The sequence below is a fragment of the Ochotona princeps genome, chromosome 13, assembly GCF_030435755.1.
Source record: "Ochotona princeps isolate mOchPri1 chromosome 13, mOchPri1.hap1, whole genome shotgun sequence".
Taxonomy (NCBI): domain Eukaryota; kingdom Metazoa; phylum Chordata; class Mammalia; order Lagomorpha; family Ochotonidae; genus Ochotona; species Ochotona princeps.
In genome coordinates this window covers 16,751,910-16,775,436 of record NC_080844.1, presented here as the reverse complement: position 1 = coordinate 16,775,436, position 23,527 = coordinate 16,751,910, and the positions used below count along the sequence as shown (strand labels likewise).

Here is a 23,527-nt window from a genome sequence, read left to right as displayed (position 1 = left end):
CTTGCGTTATTTCATTCCAATACAACTTATTTCTATTTCCCTTCACTAATAATGTAAAAAAAAATTATAATATTTAGGCTTTATCATGAAATGGAGGGGGAAAATATTTTTAGTTTCTGGTTTGTTTTCTATTATTTAAACATTTGAAATAATAATAATTTGGAGAACATTTTAGCCAAACAGAACAAGTGCTTTGTCCTTCATGTTATGGTAAAGATGTGAACTATAGTACCCTTTAGATGTTTGCTATTCATTTTTCTTTTCTCCCTCGCACATCTTATTTCCAATTAACCTTAAGAAGTTTGTTTTTCTGCCTCTACTCTAGATTTGCAGCATAGAACCACTGTCCTCTTAATCTATTTTAAGATCCTATCTAATTTGTCCAGTTTTTCTTCCTCTAATGCAAAGATATTTACTCCTGGGGCTGCTACTAAATAAGAAGTTGCTTTCATTCACTTGCTAATCTCACTCTTCTCATTTTTTCTAATCCATAGAGTGTTTCACTCAGAATGAAGAAAAACAAAAGCAACTTATATCTAGTTCTGATCTGCATTACTACTTATGGTTGTGTGACGTGAGTCTCTGTTTGTAAAAGGTGAAAAGTATCAGGGCTTTGTAAAAGAAGCCAAGGTAGGGACAAGACAAAAATCGACATTTTTCTAAGGCCCAAATCATGTTTTAATTGAACATGCTGTGCAAAAAGCAAAGTGTGTCAGGTGCCAAAACATCCTAATTTGTAAACAAACTACCTAGCAAATCCCTTCATTTAATTTGGAGTAATACTTGCAGCATTTTTTATGAACAGAGATCTTTTTTTAGAAATTTATAAAGCAAATTTTAACTCATATATCTGCTGAATAAAAATTATTTTTCATTTTATTGTTCAAATTTTCAATAATTCTGTAAGTACTGGCAAATTTTAAAGTTGACATAGAAATTTTTGTTATAATTTTAAAGAGTTCCTAAAGACTTACTTTATGGCACTTTGTAAATATTAGCAATGTAAAATAAAATTGTTATGATTAGCATTAAATGCAATAAAATAGTCACTTGACATCTAATATTATCCACTGGGAAAATATCCCATTGAATATATTTAAGTTTTATACCTTTTATTATTTTTAACCATGATATCATATTCTTATTTCACTTTTTTCTATGGATGTGTTACCAGAAAAGTCTGGTGGGTTTTTCCTCAGCTTACTATAGAAATAAAAAGCCGGGAATCTGTTGCAGACAGTATAGTTTATTTGCAAAGGGACCAGGTGAGCAGGGAAGGGAGAGGAAGGGGAAGGCACCTCCGAAGAGCCGGGAGGTGGGGTGCCTCTCGAAAGGGGAGGGAGAGAGAGACACCAAAGGTTTGAGGAAGGGTCTTGAGATTTTAAGCCTTTCCTGACCCCTCCTTGTTGGGTGGGGAACCTACATAAGATGTTCCCCATTGGTGGTCTCTTAATTGGTTAGGAAATGGGTGGGCAGTGCTGGTGCCGCCCACCTGAAGGTGTGGCCAGGACCTCAGCAGGTCTGGATGATCTCTGATGCTTTATCTAGTTTCATAGATATATATCCTAAATAGTATATCCTTTTGTTTGCTATTGCTTTATTGATGAACAAATTCTTCTTTGCTACAAAAAGTACACATGCATTAAAATTACTGTTTTCATTTCCTGTTACCATAGGTTGCATTTTAATTTTTAAATTAATTTTCATTTTTTAAAGATTTCTTTATTTGTTTATTATTGGAAAGGCAGATGTACAGAGAGGAGGAGAGACAGAGAGAAAGATATTCTGTCCAATGATTCACTCCCCAAGCGGCCGCAACAACTGGAGCTGAACCAATCCGAAGCCAGGAGCCAGGAATTTCTTTCCGGGTCTCCCACGCGGGTGCAGGGTCCCAAAGCTTTGGGCCGTTCTCCACTGCTTTCCCAGGCCACAAGCAGGGAGCTGGATGGGAAGTGGAGCTGCCAGGATTAGAACCAGAGCCCATATGGGATTCCAGGTGCGTTCAAGGCGAGGACCTTAACTGCTATGCTATCGCGCCGGGTCCTAATTTTCATGTTAATTAACATATAATTACTCAAAGAATGATAAACTTATTGAACATTTAATGAATACAACTATGCTATTAAAGTAAAATTTCATTAGTGATAATTCCTTATGATATGAATAGATCTCTTCCTATCAATTCATACATCCATTGATGATGATTATTATTAGCATAATACAACTAAAAATGTCATCAATTTTTTGCCATTTTAACAATGACTATATGTGCTAAGAAATCATGGTTACCTAATGTCATTCAATTCTTTGAATAATCTCTAAATTCCCTTTGTCACAAATCACATAATGGTGCTTCAACACCAGCTACTTTTGTGATTTAACTGCTAACAACGCAAGTATTTTCAAGCAAAGAATTTAAAACTATCTGATTTGAAGAGGTGTATTGCCTTGGAAGAGGATATCAATATTGTCAACTGCTGCTTTGTTAGACAGTCCTGTTTTGTTGTTGTTGTTTTGTTTTGTTTTTTTGGTAACCTACTACAATTCACCAGAAAAGGAGTTAGATTCTTTTCTTTGCAGAGTTAAAAAACAAGAACCTTCGTGAAGCCAGAAATTTTCAGAAATTGTACTGAAATAGTGTACAGTGACAGTCAAAGCACCAGAATCCCACTCTTTCAAACTATTTACATTTTGTAAGCCATTGATTTCTCTAATGTGAGGAGTACCCTGTGTCTAGTTCCTCCTTCCAGAAGCCACTGCTTCCACTTCAGGTAATATTAGGAATACGTTCTAAGGTAATTATGTGGCCTTTATCAAGTCAATGGTTTTATCTGTAAGATTATAGTTTACTGAATTGTCCTTGAAATGTTTTTCATTTTAATTTTTTATGAATGATAAAAACATAAGCAATCTTATACAAAAAAAGCTCCGCTCTTCTCTATCTTCAAAATGGGAATTAATTTTCTTAGTATAAATTTACGAAGTTCAGTTTCTGGGGCATAAGATATGAATGTTATTTAGAACTTCTAGTAAATATAGCAAGTAATATGGCTTCAAATAAGTTGTGCTAATCTATGCCCTAGTAATCCCAGAAAACACTTGTTTTGCAACATGGCTTTCCTGTTCTTAATTAAGTTATAAACACCTCGGCAAAATGCCCCACTCTTAATCATACGATCAGATGAATCTTGACAATTTCAATGAAGATATCAAGTACCGCTATCACATTAGGAGTTGCTTCTATAATTTTACATTAGGATTCTCCATCAAATAACCACTCATATTATTTCTATTCCTGTAGACTCAGTTCCTCTGTTGTTAATCTTCACAGAAGTGGAATTCTTGGGAATGGATTATTTTGTACTAAGTTTTTTTTCTCTCATCGTAATTGTGATATTTTTTCCCACACTGTCAAATATGTCACTGAGTATCATTTTGCTGCATACATATAACAAAGTTGTGTATCCATTCTCTCTGTGTGTGCCTGGACTGCTTCCAGTAATCTGCTATTCTAATTAAGCTGTTTATTGACTACAGAGCTCCTTATAAACTTTCCCTCTTTTAGTTTTATTTTTCCATAATTACAAACAGGACAATTAGAGTAAGAGTTCTCAATTTTCTTCCAACTACATGTCTTTCCAAATCAAAGAACTGGCTGTTTGGACATTAACAATTAGGATTTTCTATCATGTATTTGTCCTAGTGTAAGCCAGTCCAATAAGCCTCTTCATGAAAAAAAAAATCAGGAGATAATTCTCCAGACCCAGAATAAACCTTTACATGAAATCAAAAGGCACTTCTGCAGAGGTGGTAAAAGATGCAACACCCGTGATCCCCGATAATTATACCCAGAAACAAATTGAAGTAGGTAAAGATCCTTGACGCCATGAGTGCTAAAGATGAGAGTTTTGTGGATGGTGTCTCCAGTCTTCCACAAAAATATGATGTGTTGCCAGTCCCAGACAACTGGGCAGACCTTTCTGGCACTCAACTTTCTCAGGTAACAAAAGTTAAGATAGCAAATGGAACTTCTTTAGATTATCCTGAGAGCTTAGGATGGTCCCACAAAGAGAATGACACTTATCTATCTTTTGAGTTCCCAGTCTTTTTCAGACTGGGTTCAAGATATGATCTGTCAAAATTCTCACTTCTTCACAAAAACAACTTCTTAGGGTATAAAAGTAAGATGATGCACACAAACATTATACAGTTTTGATCTTGAGCAAATTTTACATGGCAAATGTTGCCCACACAGACCAATTTTGTGGTCTGATAAGAAGCATGAACTCCGTCTTTGAGGTTGGCTCAAATAGTGGGCTTCTAAAGCTATATGTGTTCTTGCCCTGTAGTTCTCCTTTTTGTTATAATCAACAACAAAAATGGAGACAAAGAAAACAAAGAGCATATTTGGGATGCAAAGCATTAGAAAAGAAGAGAATTCCTGTTCTCCCCACATCCCTGATTAAAAAAAAAATCAACAGTCTCTTCTTCAACTTGTTCATTCACATACTTTTCTCCTATTAAAGTAAATTAAGAAAGGAAGAAATAAACCCCCCACTCCCACAAAATTTACCATGAAATGTAGGCACAGACCTACAAGAGATGGTTTTAGTTAAAAAAAGAAATTTATCTTGGCTTTGTTTTTTGGCAATTGTTCCAGGATCTCATTTGCAGGTGTCCCAATTATCCCATGGTGGAGACCAGAAACTCCAGGGGCTGGAATGATGGGATATATTTCCTCATTCAATATGAAAGATGTGGCCAACAAGTCTATTAGAAAAAATAAACAGAGTAAGCAAAGCAAGTTTAGCCTTCAGAAATGAGGATTCCTAAAGATCCAAGAAAACATATATATTTGTATTTTTAGACTGATGAGTGACCATCTATGCAGAAATGTGATTGGAGAAAAAAAGTATAATGTAATACTATAGACTGAGGTAGAGAAAGCAAGCAAAGCCCATCTGTTCAAGCTATTTTTCTTTCCCTTTCTATGTAACATTCTGTCCTTGCAGATGTGTGGCGTGACCTTTCTGAAAGGAGGTTTTCAGGGAAAAAAAAGGGCGAGAGTGACTTTTCTAGTTTGTACTGTTTGGAAAAAAAGAAACTCTGGTTCAACAGTTTGTTACAGTTGGAAAAGTGGGGCAGCAAGCAGTTAGGAGAGCAGATCGGGGTGAGGCATTGTTTTCGAGGTTGCATCAGAAGGAGGCCTTCTAATCTTAAAGTACTGAGTGGGTTCAAGTCTCATTCTTCTGGGAATATTGTTGTCTCGTGCCCAACACCATCAAAGCTGGAAGAGATCATGAGATCTCATATAGTCTGAAGTCCTATTATTAGTCACCAACATATTTAGGATTGATTGTTTTCTTAATGACTGGCTTGTCTTTCAGATGAATTGATATAAACTATCTCTCTTTGTCTATAACAATACTCTTTGTCTTAAAATTATCTGTAACCACACATATTTTGACTTTCTCATTTCTGATTTTGAATGCTCTTTTTTCTTCTTCTCTAACTGCTCTTGCTAAGACTTTCAATACTATATTGAGTAAGATTGCTGAAAATGGACATCTTTTTCCACATGTTAAGGGAAATATTTTCAGCTTTTCCCCATTCATTATAATATTGCTGATGTGTGGGCCATGTGTACAGCATTTGTTGTTGTTGTTGTTATTATTATTATTATTATTTTAATTGGAAAGTTAGATATACAGAGAGGAGGAGAGATAGAGAGGAAAATCATCCCTCCAATGATTCATGCCCCAAGCGACCTCAACGGCCGGAACTGTGCGTGCCAGTCTGAAGCCAGAAGCCGAGAGCCTCTTCTGGAAATCCCATGCAGGTGCAGGGTCCCAAGGCTTTGGGCCGTCCTCGACTGCTCTCCCAGGGCATAAGCAGAGAGCTGGATGGGAAGTGGAGCCTGCCAGGATTAGAACTGGCGCCCATGTGGATCCCAGAACATGCAAGGTGAAGACTTTAGCTACTAGGTTACCACTCCAGGCCATTTTTAAATTGGTAAGTTAGATATACAGAGAGGAGGAAAGACAGAGAGGAAGACAGCATTTCTTATTTTGAAGTATGTTGCGTCTATGCTTAATTGGTTGAGAATTATCTTGAAGGCATTTTGAATCCTACCTGATGATTTCTTTGTGTCTGTTGAGATGATAACATGGTTTTTGCTCTTCATTTTGTTGATGCTTTTTATTACACTTATTGATTTGTGTGCATTGTACCTTCTTTGCATCTCTGAGACAAAGCCCAGTTGATTAATTGCACAAACTTTCTGATGTCTGTTGGTTTCAGTTTGCTAATCTTGGAAAGAAGGACCCTATTTTGTAAGATTGATGTTAGAGTTTAGAGAAAGCAGAGAATATAACAGAATCAAGTTTCCGGTTTTAATAATATTGAACAGAATAATCCAGAATTGAAATGATGAAAGAGGAATTGAGGAAAGCAAAAACAAGGATTTCATTTAGAGGCATGCCATAGTAACAGTTTAAAAAATACAGCAAAGTAGATTTTTTTAAAGGTTTATTTATTTTTCTTGGAAAGTTAAATTTACAGAGAGAAGGAGAGACAGAGAGAAATATCCTCCGTCCATTGGTTCACTTCCTAAGTGGCTGCAACGGCTGGAACCGAGCCCATCCCAAGCCAGAAGCTTCTTCCGGGTCTCCCAAGTAGATGCAGGGTCCAAGGCTTTGGGCCATCTTCTATTGCTTTTCCAGGCCACAAGCAGGCAGCTGAATGGAAGGTGGAGTAGCCAGGACATGAACCAGCATCCATATCGGATCCCAGTGAATCTAAGTTGAGGATTTACCCACTAGGCTATTGTGCTGGACCCAAAGTGGATGCGCTTGAACTGTCAGGTAAAGTGGGATTATGACTAAGACATAGATTTGTATTTATTTTCCATCTGAAGAATATATGAAAGCATGCAGTTATTGAGAGATACCTGAAGGAATGAGTATGCTTAGAGAGAGAAAGCAGTGGATGGAAGATATGGAATGGAGATAGAAGAATGTGGCTACCAAGCGGTCGAGCTGGGAACCAGAGCAGCAAAAGTTCTCACACAGAAGCACATGAGTAGACAGGAGGAGATAGGGAACAGGTTTGATTGTGGAATTTGTCTGTTTTGTAATCCAGCTAATTTAAATAGTTAACCCAGGGACAAGCTCTGAAAGCTTCTATTAAGTCTTGGTTATAAACACCAACTTTGTTAAGAATATCTTATCTAAGAATGTCTATCTGCCCGATATGTTCACTGAAGGGGTACCAAAGAGTTTGGATTTCCACTGCATTTCAGTGAACTTGGGGACATAGCAAGTGACATTCACTTCCTGCTCTCGGTTCTTTCTGTAAAGAAGATGCAGGTTACTTTTTATTCTTGAATTTTATAACCCTTCATTATTTAAATATAATTTAATGTTGGCTCTCTGGCTCCCAGAAAGAACTTTATGAAGTAAATGCTAGAGACAAGTAGTTTGGGCCCTGTGTTTTATCACACAAAGGAAAATAAAGATCCAAATTACGTGCCCTCTGTCTTCGGCAGTTACTCATCCCCAGTAACTTCTCATTCCACATCTGTGCATGGTTGGGAAAACACTGATGTATTATTTGCTTTGCTGAATAAAAATAAGCTGAGTGTACAAATGCCATAAACTTTCTGCTAATTTCTCAGTAAGAAAGATGGCTTAAGTGCCTTTTGTATCCACTAGGAGCATTGCTCACCAACAGCTACACATGGGGAAATGGTCCAAACATAGCCTACTAAACCAAGAAAGAAATGGTATCCAGGTTTCCAAACTTGTATTTTTTAATGTCTGATCCTTTCTTACCTTCTAACCCTCTCTCACTCCATCTTTCCTTCCTTCTTTTCTTTTTTTTTTCCTTTTCAACTTTTCTTGCTTTCTGTCTTTTCCTTCCTCATGGGGAGGAGACTCTGCACTTGTGGTTTGTTTATCATTATATAGGTAACAATGAGTCATTATAAATTTGAATCTTTCATACTTTTGTCCAAATGATTATCTATCCTGAAATTGCTTTCTTCTTCCCACATACTCTCTCTTCATAGATTTCTTATCTTTATCCTTCGGAGCTCATTAATAAAGAAAAGATAAAACGGAAGAGCACACTGACAATGTTAAGAGAGAAAATATGGTTACTTAGCCTGTACTAATATCATACTTGCTCCTTTCACAGATACATAAAATTTTTATAGAAAAATTTTTATATCTTAGAAAACTGTGAAAAGTCAAGCATGATGTTTAGATTTCATGTGTATGTTCACACAAGATTTAGCCTGAATTTCTTTCATTTGATTGACATGATACCTACATGCACTGGATGCTTTCTTATCTTGGGAGCCCCATTCCACTTTAAATGCTGTACTCAATTCTGTTAAGGAGAAATTTCTACTCTAATCTTTCAAAGAGTTATATTATGCCCAAACATTGTAAGGTCTATCAACACTTTGAGTAATTTTCTAACATCGATGAATATATTTAGAATAATTTTACAAGAGGCAATAAGCTTCAATGAAAAGAATACTGAGTAAAATAGCTCTTGTTTAAACTCTAACCTGACATTTCTTCTCATGTGAAAATAATCATTATAATGATTAAGCATATTGATGACATAAAAGTCATAAATTAAGTGGGCTACTCTATATAGTCAAAAGTGAAAATTATTGTTAGAAAAGAAAATTCTCAACAATGCTTAAATGATAAGAAACAATGGTATCATTTTTCCCCACTCAACTGAAGTAATTGTACTATACCCAAAATGAAAAGGGAACACAGATAAGCCATAAATGTCAGGCAAAAAACCCAAAATGTGGATATCAACTTTAAGAAGTTTATAAATGAAGTTTATGAAGGGATTCCTCTACAATAAAAGGTGCATGACAATGGCTACCACTAAGCGGAGCCAAGCATTGCTGTATGTCTTGCAGAGTTGATTTATTTCTGGTATATCACAGATCTTCTATCATCTTGAACTAGTCCTGCAGGTAACTATTATTATGCCTCCCCCTCCCATGATATGGATAGTGAAATTAACTTTGAGGAAAATTGAAGTCAGTGTCAAAAGTCACACAATTACAGTAGTAACGATAACAGTGATAGGCAACATTATTAAGTGTCTCAAGTGTGTGACTTCAGTGAGGTCACCCGCCGAAAACCAGAGAGCCCCAGTCTACAGGCTGCCGTAGCCTCTGAAAACACAGCTAGGATTTTTCCTCATAAAGTTTCATGAAGCATTAAGGGATTGAACCCTGATTTTATTTTACCATTGGGTAAACCAAGAATAATCACAGAGCCATATGTAAAACCTGTGTGTGTGTGTGTGTGCGCGCATGCATGTATGCATTCCAACCAAAAACACATTAGAACTCTTTTGGGGCTCTAAATGCTTACATAATCAGTCCAATTTTCACTTCCATTTCAGATTTAAGTTGAGAATGAGGATGTAGCTTAATTAAGAGTGCTGCCCACACAGTGACATACACTCTAGTTGAGTATTTACTTGTTGAACCTGACAGTTTCTATCATGAGACAACGAAAAAGATGAATAAAGGTTCATCATGAGCGTACTTGTTGGTGAAAGAGTCATTATATATGAGAGCTGTCTGCATATTTTCACTTGCATTGATGTAAATTATTTAAATCCAGTAAGAGATTAAAGAATGTGATAAGGCAAAAAACTCTTTTCAAAAGGTTCATATTTCCCCATAGCTGCAGCAGCTATGTGGGAAAAAAAAAACAGCCAACAATAAAGAAAGGAGATTTTTGAACAAGGAGGAGTCTAACAAGGGGTCATATTTCTTTTTTTTAAAAAGAGATTTATTTATATTTATTGAAAAGGCAGATATACAAAGAGGAGGAGAGGCAGAGAGGAAGATCTTCCATCCAATGGTTCATTCCACAAGCAGCCACAACAGCTGGAGCTAGGCCAATCCAAAGCGAGGAGCCAGGAGGCTCCTCCAGGTCTCCCACATGGATGCAGGGTCCCAAAGCCCTGGGCCGTCCTCGACTGCTTTCCCAGGCCACAAGCAGGGAGCTGGAGGGTCATATTTCTGATACTGTCTTTTTTACAAACACATTCTATAAGACAGTGGCAGCTGTCTCCACCACGGACCACAAAGGGTAAATTTCTGATTTTAGACTACTGGCATCTTTTTAGACTGTCTTTCATTATATTGAATTTTGGGGGGTAGGAGGTAAAATAAGTAGATAAGAAATATCAAGGCAAGATTTCCCCCCACTGAGTTTTTTTATACATACAAAATTTGGGGCATAATATATCGCTGATGCTAGTCAAGCCATAAAATTCCAAGGTCTAATGAAGCTATGTTCAACAAAGTTCAACAGTATTTTGATTCTAAGACTAGCATATAGCGTATGTATATATATGGTCTGTAACTCTCCAAACAAGTCTTATATGCAACACACACACACACACACACACACACACACACACACACACATTTGGTACAGCATGTTTACCTCAAAGGTCTTTTTAGAGATAGCTTCAGAGGCTCTGGGTTGCAGTATAGCAGAGTGAAATGCTGGTTTAGAGTGATATATCAATACATCGTTTGGACCATCTTCCACTACTTTTCCTAGGCTATTAGCAGAGAGTTAGGAAGTATAGCAGCCTCACCCATTATGCCACAATGAAAGCAGCCATAAATCATTATATTCTCTCTATATGAATATATAATAAATATAATCTATATTGCTTTAATATGGATACTTGAGACTATGGAACTCATTTTCAAATACTATGATTCTCCCAACAACTATAATGTCTGCTCTTTTCTTGGTCTAATATTTTTATAGTCATTAGTGTGAACCATAAAGATGTCAATATAGTACCCATGAGAGGGCAGTAGTCTCCAGACAGCTGTCATAGAAACATAAAAATAAAAGGACTCTTAGAGTGTCATTAAAGACAAGAACCTGATTCAAGCAAACCTACTCAACAATTATGGTTAATATTATGAGGCTTAGATAGGACAAAACAGATAATACATGCTTAATTACAGCAAGCTCCAGAGAGCCTGTTTGGATTGAGCCTGTCACTCCAGGCAAAATGGAACACATAAAGACATGTCTTGTAAGGGTGTGTCACCCTTTCATATCTAGAACCAGTCAGGGAATGGAGCAAAAGTAGCTGATGGACTCTCTGCCATGCTGCAGAAGACAGACTTTAATAACCAGTGCACCTCTGTGCCAGGGGCTAGACTCCAGTTCTACAAGCAGAATACATACTGGCAATTTTACCTGCTCCCCAGAGCCATTATAAATGCCACAGGCTACCTGGATTGGCCATTTTAGAAAAGCACTGGATTTTCTCTCACCTAGGATTGCAGGTTCACCAATTAGTGGCTGAAACCAGTGGATCTAAGTTCAATTAATTGAGGCAAAAGGTCAAGTCTATAAAATTTCCCTACCTCCTCATAAGATAGAATCACAGATTAAGGATGTAATCAAGGTTAAAAATGTACTGCAGCTTACTGTCAGAGGCAGGAATTCATCCCACGTGGGCTTGATTCCTGGTTCGGCCTCCTGACTTCACCTTTCTGGTAACGTAGATTCTGGAAGGTAGTGGTAATGAATAAAGCAGCTGTGTTCTGACCGCTTGTATTGGAGCTATATAAAATTTCCAATTTCCAGCTCTGGCCTGACCCCAACCAGCCCATTTGAGTAATGAACCACTGAATGGGAAATTTCTGTTTCCCTCTCTCTCTCTCTCCCTCTCCTCCTCCCTCCCATTCCCCTTCCCTCTCCTGCTCCCACCGTCACCTCTCCCTAATTCTGTCCCCAATTCCCTCCCTCTCTTTCAAATAAACAATTATGTTTTTTGTAAAAAGAAGTCCTCATTGCTTTTAATGATGGTCTATGATATATTCTTGAATATATATATATATATACCAGGCACATGACAGCCAGAGGGATCCAGTAAATCTGTTCAAAGAGGACTGAGTGGTTAAGAGAAAAAAAGTATACAAACAATTCCTTTGTGCTCAAGTAACTTGACTATCTTTTTGACAAGACATATTGCTTGGCATCTGTAAGATCTAGTCTTATTTTAAGTATACCTGGATGACACTTGTGTTCCTTGGAATTATTTTGAGAATAAAATGAGAAAATGCATGGCTGACATGTTTTTTGAAACATAATCCATGTTCAATGCATAATCACAATATACATAACAATTATTGTTGCTGCTGTTGGTATTTTTTTTTAACATCTTATTTACTTTTACTGGAAAGTTAGATATACAGAGAGAAGGAGAGACAAAAAGGAAGATCCTCCATCCACTGCTAGCTCACTCCCCAAGTGGCTGCAACGGCCAGAACTGAGCCAATTTAAAGCCAGGAGCCAGGACCCTCTACTGGGTCTCTCATGTGGGTATAGGGTCCCAAGGCTTTAGGTCTTCCTCCACTACTTTCCCAGTTCACAAACAGGGAGCTAGATGGGAAGCAGGACTGCTGGGATTAAAATCGGTGCCCATATGAGATCCCAGTGGATGCAAGCCAATGATTTTAGCCACTATGCTACCGCGTCAAGCCCAGGGGTGGTATTTTTATCACTGTCAAAATTATGTACCAGAAGTAAGCTATATGAATACAAAATGATTGACATGTCATATTATATTAATATATACCTAGATATTTAATATATAATTAAGATATTAACTGTTACTTTTATATATGTTAATTAATGATAATTATATATTAATACATGTAATCAATAGAGGTTATGACTTTAGAAAAACTCCCAGAGAATTTATGGAACTTTTCATACCAGAAGAATGAAATCACTATGTGAAAAAAAACTCTCTTTTTTCCTACAGAACAGAGCTGACAGTATTTTCTGACATACCTGACCAGCTGTTTTTTGTGGTGGCTGTAGTAAGTGGAGATTTCTCTACATAAATGTCTTCTTCTGCATTTTTTCACATAATTATTGGATTGTTTGGTTTTAACCTTAGGTATTTTCCCTTGTAATTTTCATAATTTAAAATTTTATGTTCAAAAATTTTCCTTTTTATCATAATGTAATACTAAATATAGGATATTTAGACCATATGTGAACTACTATAAAAAGAGAATAAGATCATGTAACTATTTATCATCCAAACATAAGCAAAAATAAAAACTTACCTAGGTTCTTTCTATTTATAGCCTCATCACTGAGTTCAAATTAATTGCATATTGTTGTGTATTGGTTTCACTTAATATTACATAATAAAAATTTTCATACTTCATACATAAATGTAATATGGATGACTGATATCCCATTCTTCTGCACTCATGATTCATTTCACAAATCCCTTATTTAGGGAAATTACACTATATAAAGATATATCATAAAGAATAGTTTTATACATGGTGCTTACATATACATTACTTTTGTTTCAGATTGATTTCTGGAAATAAAATTACTTGGTGAAGATATTAGTATTGAATTTGTGGGATATGTTAACAAACTTCTTATTTTAAGGATTGTATCAGTGTTCATTTCTACAATAAGAAAAAAAGAATCAATTTATGTGATAACTAGAGATTTTAGATGCTTTTTTACTAACAACAATCATATTTCTTTTTCCAGGAATTATCTTTTTCAATCTTTTCTATTTCTTTAAAAAAAATTTTCTATTGAAGACTTGGTCTTCCTTCTTTCCTTTCTTTCCTTCTTCTTCATCCCTCCTTCCTTCTTTTCTTTCTTCCTTCTCTGCATTTCCTCCTAAAAAGTCACCATCTCATACTTTTTATAGTTATAAGTTGGTATATTATTGGTTAAAGTACAGCTTAGAAGAAAATCTTTTCCTCTCTTTCAGAATGGTGCTATGAAAATATTGCACCAGATTTCACTCAGTAGAATATCTCTGACTACAGATTTGTCAAAATTTCCCTTCTCAGGAAGATCCCCAAATGTGGCAGCTTTTAGCCGCAGCATGCTGGATACTTCTTCATGGACCAGTAGGCAGCAGTAAGGAAAGCAGCACCACAAATCCTGAAGCTAAGATGAATATTGTAAGTCACTCAATAAGTAGTAAAATACAGTAAGGGCTTAGTAATTGTCATAATTTTAGACAAAATTTGTGTTTCTATCTAGTTTTCAATTAGCCCCATAATTTGTAAATCTTTGTGTCTTCCTCTGCTCTTTGGGATGGCTAACTAATACAAGAGTTGAGAAAATTTTTTTTAAAGATTTATTTATTTTTATTGCCAAGTCAGCTATACAGAGAGGAAGAGAGACAGAGAGGAAGATCTTCCATCTGATAATTCACGCCCCAAGTGATCACAATGGCTGGTTCTGCAGCGATCCAAAGTCAGGAGCCAAGAATTTCCACCAAGTCTCCCACGCAGGTGCAGGGTCCGAAGGCTTTGGGCCATCCTCAACTGCTTTCCCAGGCCACAAGCAGGGAGTTGGATGGGAAGTGGAGCTGCTGGGATTAGAACCAGCGCCCATATGGGATCCCAGCACGTTCAAGGAGAGGACTTTAGTCGCTAGGCCACGGTGCTGGACCCAGAGTTGACAAATTTAACCAAAGTTGGAACAGTTATATTCCATCTCCCGGTAGAACGAGCTACCATCTATTGGTGATGTCCTGAGCAGCAGGTTCATGACTGAATTCTCTCAATCTCTAGAAAATGTCCTTGGGTTCTTCTGAGTTATTGTGGATCAATATTTTGATTATGTAAGTTACAAAAGTGCATTTTTGGATTCTTAAGCTATGGTGGCTTTTTGTTGCTTATACTCAAAAGTGTCTTAACATCCAGGAATTTATAACATGAGGGGAATGGCATAGTTCTTCTCCAAAACAAGTAAGTTAGCAAGCATCAAATAAACGGAAGCCAAATGACACAACATTCACTATGGGCTTTACTTCAGGCTCCTACACTATTGATACACTCATCCACATCAGAGTTCGTGTTAGAACTTCAGAATGAAACTGTCAGTTACCTGCGAGTCTTCTTGTTCCTTTCTCCACAGTTCTCAGTATGTACTCTGCCTCCTCCCACAGTCATGAACTCTTAGCCCATGAACATGTTTCCTTGAATCCACTTTCCCTTTTCCTCTTAGATTCACACACATTCCTTTCCTTTCTAGTCTGAGTGCTTCTTGGCTTTGCATCTTTGCATAATCATGAAAACTCCAAGCGTTTACTTTGAGCCAGACACTTCTTGTGAAATTTTGCATGGGATTCTCACAACAAGCCTGCAGAGGTGACAGTATTATCCCTAATAGTAACAAGAAGACAGGAAAGGTGAGGAACGCACAAGTCACATAGACAGAAAAAGGAAGGGCAGGATCGCAGGGCCCTACAGTCTTTCTCCAGGATCTGGGCAACAAGTAACTACATAATGTATACATGCATTGTGGTCCGACACAGCTTGATGCACAGTCTTGCGATAAGAGCACAGGTTTGGGGGCTACACTTATTTCAGCGTTAAGCATGCCCTTAATTTTCCTATAATTTTGGACTACTTATTCATCTCCCTGAATGTCAGTTTTCTGAAATGTAAAATAAATGCACTTTTGTCTCAAAGGTTTCTTGCAAAGATTAGTCATACAAGACATTTGAAACCTATAGGAACAAGATGATTAATGAGTGCAAGATTCCTCTCCCTTCTTTAACTGTGGGTTGGGAATCATCTCTTGGTGCCTTTAACTCTCTGCTCTTTTATATATTTTTTCTGTCAAGATGGACAGCCTGTGAGTTCTAGGTCACCAAGCTTCTTCGGCCTTTTGTTCAGTGTTTTTCAACAAATGGAAGTTTTGAACTAGACATGGATAGAAATGAGACTGAGGTCAGGTTTTCCACTGCCTTGTTTCCATCTCTGGGAAGTCAGCTTAGACAAGTTGTCACTTTTAGGATGACCTATTGTTTTTCTCCTTCTGGCAGTGCTTCCTCCCTTCTCTTTTCTGGTCTAAGTTTGATAACAGCTTATTAGTTACTAGCCTTAGAGCACTGGAAACCTCCTGAAGCTTCTCTCATTAGTTGACCATATATTAAAGCATTTTGAGAGAATTGGAGTGCATTAATATTCTCAGTCCCACAGGCCTAACCAGCAACTACCCAGAACAAACAAGAATGCTGGGTCATCTCACCGTCATTTGCCCATGCCTTTACATGCAACTCCTTCTGGAAATTCTCCCCAAATTATCATTTTTTACACCGTATACTATTCTGACACATAGATTGGTTCACATTAGTTTGCAATTTGAAGTATACATTGTAATACATGTGTAAAAGTAAAGAGGTCACATCATGAAAGTCTATGTTTTTCTCTTTCCACTTTTTAGAGTCAGATTATTTCTTACTGGGGCTATCCTTATGAAAAGTATGATGTTGTGACACAAGATGGTTATATCCTTGGAATTTACAGGATTCCTCATGGAAAAGAATGTCAACGGAAGCCAGGTATGGCTTTTGCTTTGCTATGAAAGAAGAAATACTGAAAACAGAGATGTCTAAATGTTTTGGTAACAGTATGGCAGCTTTTGTTTTGAAAGAGGTCAAACGAGGAAAATACTGTTGTAGGAATCTGTAGTTCTAGTCATTTGGGTCCCTGTGCCATAACCACCAAGAATGTGGAGCATGAACAAAGAAGGGCAAGGAGAGGAAGGAAGGAAAGAAAAGCTCTCCTACCGGGAAAACCATTAAGGAGACGTTACCTAGGAGTTTATATCCCCTGGGCTATAAAGAAATGTGTACGGAGTTTTTGCAAACATGTCAGTTAGTCATCAATGACCTTCCCGTTGCTGGGAATTGGGTAACTGGAGCTGTATGGGTTCCTCTGTAACCACCTCCAGCTTCGTTTTCACTATCTCGGCTTTGTTTTTGAGTACAGGGGCCATTTCACTTCAGGCATCATCCCTCTGCACATCACGCTTATGTGTCAGGTTTGAATAGTTGATCTCTTGCTCCTCTGTGTCTCTGGCTATGTTACCTCAGGTCTCAACTGTCTCCTGTGTCTCTATCAATATCATTCCAACCTCCTCACTTATTTAGAATAATTCTTTGAAACTGAAAACCATCTTTATATGCATTGTTTACTTGGTCCTTCTCCAAAATACAGAAACAAGTTTCGAAAACCACAAAACTGGGAGCGACCATCTTCTGCCTCACTTTCCGTACGTACCCAATCACTAAGACTTACCACTTTCACCTCCTGACTCTCTAATCTGAAAGCACCTCTTAGCTTCAACAGTACTCAAATCCGGGTCTGAAAAATAGAACCTTAAACTATTAGATTACCTTCTAACTGTATTTAACCCACTTAGAATCAAGCCAGTAAAGATAACCCTCTTAGTACCCTGCTCAAGGTGTATCAGAGTCCTTCCTGGCTCCCTACAATACAAGTTGCATCTGTGGAACAGGAAAGATTCCACAACAGGTATTGGGACAGCAATTAAGATGCCATTTCGGATGCCTGCATCCCATATCGTAGTGGCTGGGTTTGATTCTAACCTCTGCTTCTAATTTCAGCTTCCTACTAATGTGCACGCTTGGAAGTAGCAAGGATGGCTCAAGTATTTGGATCCCTGCCAGCCATGTGAGAGAACGAGAATGAGTTCCAAGCTCCCAACTTCAGATTGTCCCACCATTGGCATATTGAGGGCATCTGGGGGAGTGTTTCTCTCTTGTCACCCCATTTAAAAAATATGGAAGAGTGATTCATTGACCAGAGACAGTTTCTGTGTGTCATTTCCTAGTTGCTTCATTTTCCTTGACGTGTTACATAACAAGATGTCTCAAGAGTTCATTATTAAGACAGAAAAAAAAACAAATTTTAAATGAGAAATAGTAGTGATCTTGTTTGGAGCCAGCTGTTTCTCAGAATAATTGCATTTCTTTTGAAAATACTCATCAGAACTTTAAAAGCTCTCTGAACTTTTCTCTTATTAAAAAAAAAAAACCTGCCAAGCTGCATCTACCATGAAATGCCCAAGGGTTCAGACCAGAAAAAGAGAGAGATGCTGTGCTGAGACTATTATCTGGCAGAAACTCACTGTGACAGAGTTAGTAATGATTCTTTGTCCCCTGCTTTACAGAACATGCCAGCTCTCTTAGCTTTTAGTTTAACTTGCCCATTCCCAGATTTCTTAGGAAGCCATCCCATTGTAAGTGGAGTAAGGCCCCAAGGTGCTAACCCAGCATCATAAATCCTTTACTTACTTATTTTTTATTTCATTTTATGACACAGTTTCACAAGCTCTGGGATTCCCCCAACCCCTCCAAAAAGTCTCCCCCCATATTGAATACCTCCATATTTTTTGCAGTAAAAAATATATGAAACGCTTCACGAATTTGCATATCATCCTTGTGCAGGGGCCATGCTAATCTCTGTATCGTTCCAATTTTAGTATAAGTGCTGCCGAAGTCAGCACCATCACAAATCTTTTGTACAACAAATGAAAACAGGATTCTTTCCCCCTCTTCTTTCTTTTTCAACACTAGTGTCTCACTTTCTTAATTTTTTTTCTATCCCTTCATTAAAACGTTTGAATTCTACATGAACAGTAGGACATTTATAACAAGCTAACAATTTTCTATTATATAAAATTCTACTCATAACCTTACGTTTTACTTTCTAACAGTTGAAATAAAATACATCAGTGCCTGTAGAATGTAACACTAATCTTGACTTTCAGTAAATATTTTTCAAAATGTACTTTAATTACTGCTTTTCTTATTTTGATAAAACCTCTAAGATTTGTAATAAAAATCTTAAGAAATTTAATATTATAAACCTTAATAGAATAATACAGCCAACAATTGTTTTGTTGGGCAGTCTTTTATGTGTCTTCATTCTCATGAAATCCTTATAACTTCCCTGTGAAAGCATATTATTATTCTTGATATACATATGGGTTAGCCAAGGTACAAAAGGATTAGTGTTAACAGAAGAGATTTTTAAGCCAAGGTAATCTGACTCTAGTACCTACATAAAACAATGTAAATATATGTAGTTACAGTTTTACAAATTAAACAAATGGCACACAGTAGACATATAACTTGTTGGAATAAATAGATCAGGGCCCGGCACAGTAGCCTAATGACTTAAGTCCTCACCTTGCATGTGCCGGGATCCCATGTAGGTGCTGGTTCACATCCAGCTGCTCCACTTCCCATCCAGCCCACTGCTGTTAGCCTGGGAAAGTAGATGAGTATGGCCCCAAAGCCTTGGGTCCCTGCACCCACGTGGAAGACCCAACAGAGGCTCCTAACTCCTGGCTTCAGATCAGCTCATCTCTGGCTGTTGCAGACACTTGGGGAGTGAACCAGCAGACGGAGAATTATTCTATCTCTCCTACTCTCTGTAAGTCTGACTTTCCAGTTAAAAAAAATCTTTAAGAACAAAACAAATAAGTAGATCAGAGGGCATCAGATCCCAGACTTGACAGGGTTCAAATTCTGTCAATTAATTTAATTTCAACACTAAGGAAATCAAGAAAGAGAATTTTTGTATGCATACTGTGGAAGTCTAGATATAAACTCTTGCTGCCTATCTTTTACAGACCCCAGGCCTGCTGTCTATTTGCAGCATGGCGTGATTTCATCAGCCACTGACTGGATTTCCAACCTGCCCAACAACAGCCTGGCTTTCCTTCTGGCAGATAATGGTTATGATGTGTGGTTAGGGAATAGCCGAGGGAATACTTGGTCCAGAAAACATCTGAAATTGTCACCGAAGTCTTCAGAATACTGGGCTTTCAGGTAAGGAGATCCTTGGTAATGGATATAATGTGTACCTGGCTCATTTACATGCATAAACTCCTGTGGGATGGGACTGGCACGGTAGCCTAGTGGCCAATGTCCTCGCCTTGTACACACCAGGATCCTCTATGGGCACTGGTTCTTATCCCGGCAGCCCGCTTCCCATCCAGCTCCCTGCTTGTGGCCTGGGGAAACAGTGGAGGATGAACCAAAGCCTTGGGTCCCTGCACCCATGTGGGAGATCCGGAAGAAGCTCCGGGCTCCTGGCTTCGGATTGGCATAGCTCTGGACATTGTGGCCATTGGGGAGTGAATCATCAAACAGAAGATCTTCCTCTCTGTCTTGCCTCCTCTCTGTGTATCTGACTTTGCAACAATAATAAATAAATCTTAATTTTTAAAAAAGAACCTGCTGTATTTCCCCCTTGTTTTTCAAATTCTCTTCCTCTATTCAGGTGTTCTTCACAGCTCAGCAGAAATGCTCTCCCTATAACACTGAGACCTGTTTTCAGACCTCTGCTTCTTTCCTGCTCTCTCTCTGGAAGCACCAAGGGATGCTGTCTGCTTCAGGACTTGACCTCCTTGGTCACAGGGACAGACACTTGTACTTGCATAGAAGCCAAGATCCATGCCTTCAAGGCCACTAGCGATGTTTTTTCTTCTTGACCTCATTCCTGTATTCTTTCATGAAACCGCCTGACATTTCTTAATTCCACACCCCAGTACACTTGTGTTATTGCAATAATGAAGATGACAAGATGATTTGCTGCTGAGTGTTTCCTAAAATATGCACAGGGTTGAAACCTCCTGAGGCCGATGATACATATGCAGATTACCAGACACTTCCCTGGAAACTATGATTTACTGGAGACAGATTGAGGCTTGCTTTATTATTCTGTTTTATAGATAAAGATTCCAAGTAATTTTGTTGTTGTTGTTTTTCATGTGAGTTTGGTGAATCTACTATGGGATCGTATGGAATATGCACAGCCTTAGGAGCAATAGGCTTTACAAATCCTATTTTTCTGATTCAAATTTTAAGACTGTTGTTTCTTACAGTCAAGTAGATATCTTTGAAATGTGCATAGATGTGCTATGCCAGGTATTAACTCTAGTGTTATAGCTAACAAAATGTCTAGAATGAATATATCGATATCATAGGACTAACAGTAAGATGTCTTTTCCAACTCTGTTGCTCTTTTTGGCAGTTTTGATGAGATGGCTAAATATGACCTTCCAGCCACAATCAATTTTATCACAGAGAAAACTGGACAAGAGCAACTCTACTACGTGGGTCACTCCCAGGGCACCACCATAGGTATGTTTGGAGAAGATGCAGTCTGTGTACCACAAACGCTTCTTCCATGTTGGAAGAAGACCATTATTTATTATCTCTCCGCAGTCCTTACTTTGTGTATCTTAGTTGCAAAACTATTTTCTCTGCCAGGTGTCTGAAGAGTAAATAAAGCAATAGCAATAGGGATATAACAACAGGGATATTTTTCCTTACACCAAATATAAGAGTTCATAGATAAGACTAAGAGGGAGAGAGAATTACTCATTGATATGTTCTACAAACATTTGTAAGACATTGGCTTACCTGCTGGAGAAGCAGAGACAAACATGATATTCATTCTTTCCTTGGTGATCCCATAATCTGGAGACCAGAAAGAAAGATAAAATAAAGAAGACAATTACTTAACTCTGTGATTATGCACTGCAGTATGTTCAGTGCCAGGGAGGCATAAACAAGATATGAGCAGGATCATGTCTGCCATGCCTCGAGGCAGTTCCACTCACTGTTTTCCATTTAGGCGGAGGCTTGCACAATACCAGATCTTTCCCACCAGTCTGTTTTCTGTATCTTGATCCTTATTGGATTTTTGGCACTTCCATGTCTATCCTGTATGACATATCTTACATTCATTGTTTCATTAGAAGTGACAAATATGTTATGCTATTGCTTTACAAATTGCTGAATGTGAGAACCCTTTCTAATGATGGATAGGGTCAATTAACACTTAACATTTCATACTTACAGATATGAATGTGTGTATACATATATCATAATCATCATCATTTAAGAATTTGGTTGCGAATAGTTACACACTGAGATAACTGAGACTCCTACAGGGGAAGTGACTTTCATGTAACTGGCTAATGGTAAGCTGACGGTCCAGTCTTGTCTCAGACCAAAGACTATTAGGCTGGAAAGGTCGTTAGAGTTGAAGACATACTCCACAATGAGTGTGTGAACCCTCCTTTCAACACTTTGTACAAGTAATTTGTATTCCCAAGAGACAGGAAACTCAGTTTCTCTTGAGTTAGCTAATTTCATCCTTGAGAAATTCGGAAATTTCTCATTACAAACTCTAAATTGCTTTTGTTTTGTTTTCAATGTGGACACCTCTAGTTCCATTTAAAATGCATATAATTGATGTTCAATGGCCATAAATGGATGAATTGATTTCTTTTTCCTTTCAGCTTTTGTAGCCTTCTCTATAAATCCAGAACTGGCTAAAAGGATTAAGATATATTTTGCACTTGCTCCAGTTACCACATTGAAATATTCTCAAAATCCTTTGAAGAAACTCAAAACTCTCCCTAGAAGAGCAGTCAAGGTATGTGATTTCCTAGAGTTTAAATTTTAAGTATGAAAACTCCTATTCTTTTTAATTCAAGAAACAAAAGGCGTTTTACAAATATCTGAGACTATAATAGGTGTTCCAGCTACTAATATAGGGTTCCTGAGGGGAATCAATCTCAATAGCAGAGTTTAAGAAGCTCACATTGATGCAATTGTGCCCTATTTAGCTATGTCTAGAAGCCTTTTCTTGTACCATTCCTCAATGGACTCTAAACCAAGCTGATTTGATTGGTTGGTTGAATTCAGTAGATTAAATTTCTCTTAGAACCATTCATTTTTCAGGAACATCGTAGTGGAGTTTGTTAAATGAAGTCAGGTTTTATGTGTTTGAACCCTATTACTATGATTTGCTACTTGATGCTTAGGTGTTACCTATTCCAAAATCCTGGCATCAGGATATAGTTATCTCTGTAAGAAGACATTCCGAACAGTTGATAAAACTGAAAATTTGAGTCAGAGTAGTAGGAGATTTAAATACGAATAGTATATAGAACAATTAATACAGGACAGATAACGTTAAGGAGTTAATGCTTTGTTCTGTTAATGGTGGTGAGTCACTGAAGAATATTTAGTAGAGAAATGACGTAATCTGCTTTCTAATTTTAGGAATACTTCCCTTTCTAACTCCAACAGAAAATGGTATTTCCAGGGGAAGAAATATGGTACATGACTCTCTAATCCCTACTGGAAATTCCAGTATCATAATGATAGAGGGAATGAATTTCTAGGTCAACTCAAAGAAAAATGAAAATACTTAGAACTGTTGAAATCAGACATTTTAGATGAGATGGTATTTGGGCTTGGGCTCACTATTCCAAACTCAGTCTCTATGAGATGAAGATTTAGATTCAACATTTGAGTGAAGTCACGCAGTATTTGTCTTTCAGTGCCTGACTTACTGATTTCTTTTAACATAAGGTCCTTGAATTCTATTCATGTTGTTTTAAGTGATAGGATCTCGTATTTTTATGGCTAAAGCATATTCTATCACACTCGTGTATCTGTTGATGGCTACTTAGATTCTTTGATTACTCAGTTACTACAAATAGTTCATCAAGAAGCATGGGAGTTTTGATGTCTCTCAACAGTGTTATTAATTTTATCTATTTTTTAGCTATAGCCAGTCATGAGATTGCTCAGTTATTTG

General features: G+C 37.5%; 1 protein-coding gene and 1 non-coding gene across 2 annotated transcripts in view; one reads left to right on the top strand and one right to left on the bottom strand.

Moving 5' to 3' along the window:
* The window catches only part of LIPK (lipase family member K), a 38,741-nt gene that overhangs the window by 1,020 nt on the left and 14,194 nt on the right, over positions 1 to 23,527 (top strand). The window contains exons 2-6 of the mRNA XM_004583568.2: positions 13,843 to 14,038; positions 16,317 to 16,434; positions 19,536 to 19,734; positions 20,942 to 21,051; positions 22,218 to 22,354. Of these exons, the coding sequence (XP_004583625.2) occupies positions 13,937 to 14,038; positions 16,317 to 16,434; positions 19,536 to 19,734; positions 20,942 to 21,051; positions 22,218 to 22,354 (666 nt within the window). The 5' untranslated portion in view covers positions 13,843 to 13,936. The remainder of the gene's footprint in view (positions 1 to 13,842; positions 14,039 to 16,316; positions 16,435 to 19,535; positions 19,735 to 20,941; positions 21,052 to 22,217; positions 22,355 to 23,527) is intronic.
* Positions 18,301 to 18,404, bottom strand: LOC118759451 (U6 spliceosomal RNA). The gene has a single exon (XR_004996188.2). It is a non-coding gene; the product is annotated as a U6 spliceosomal RNA (small nuclear RNA).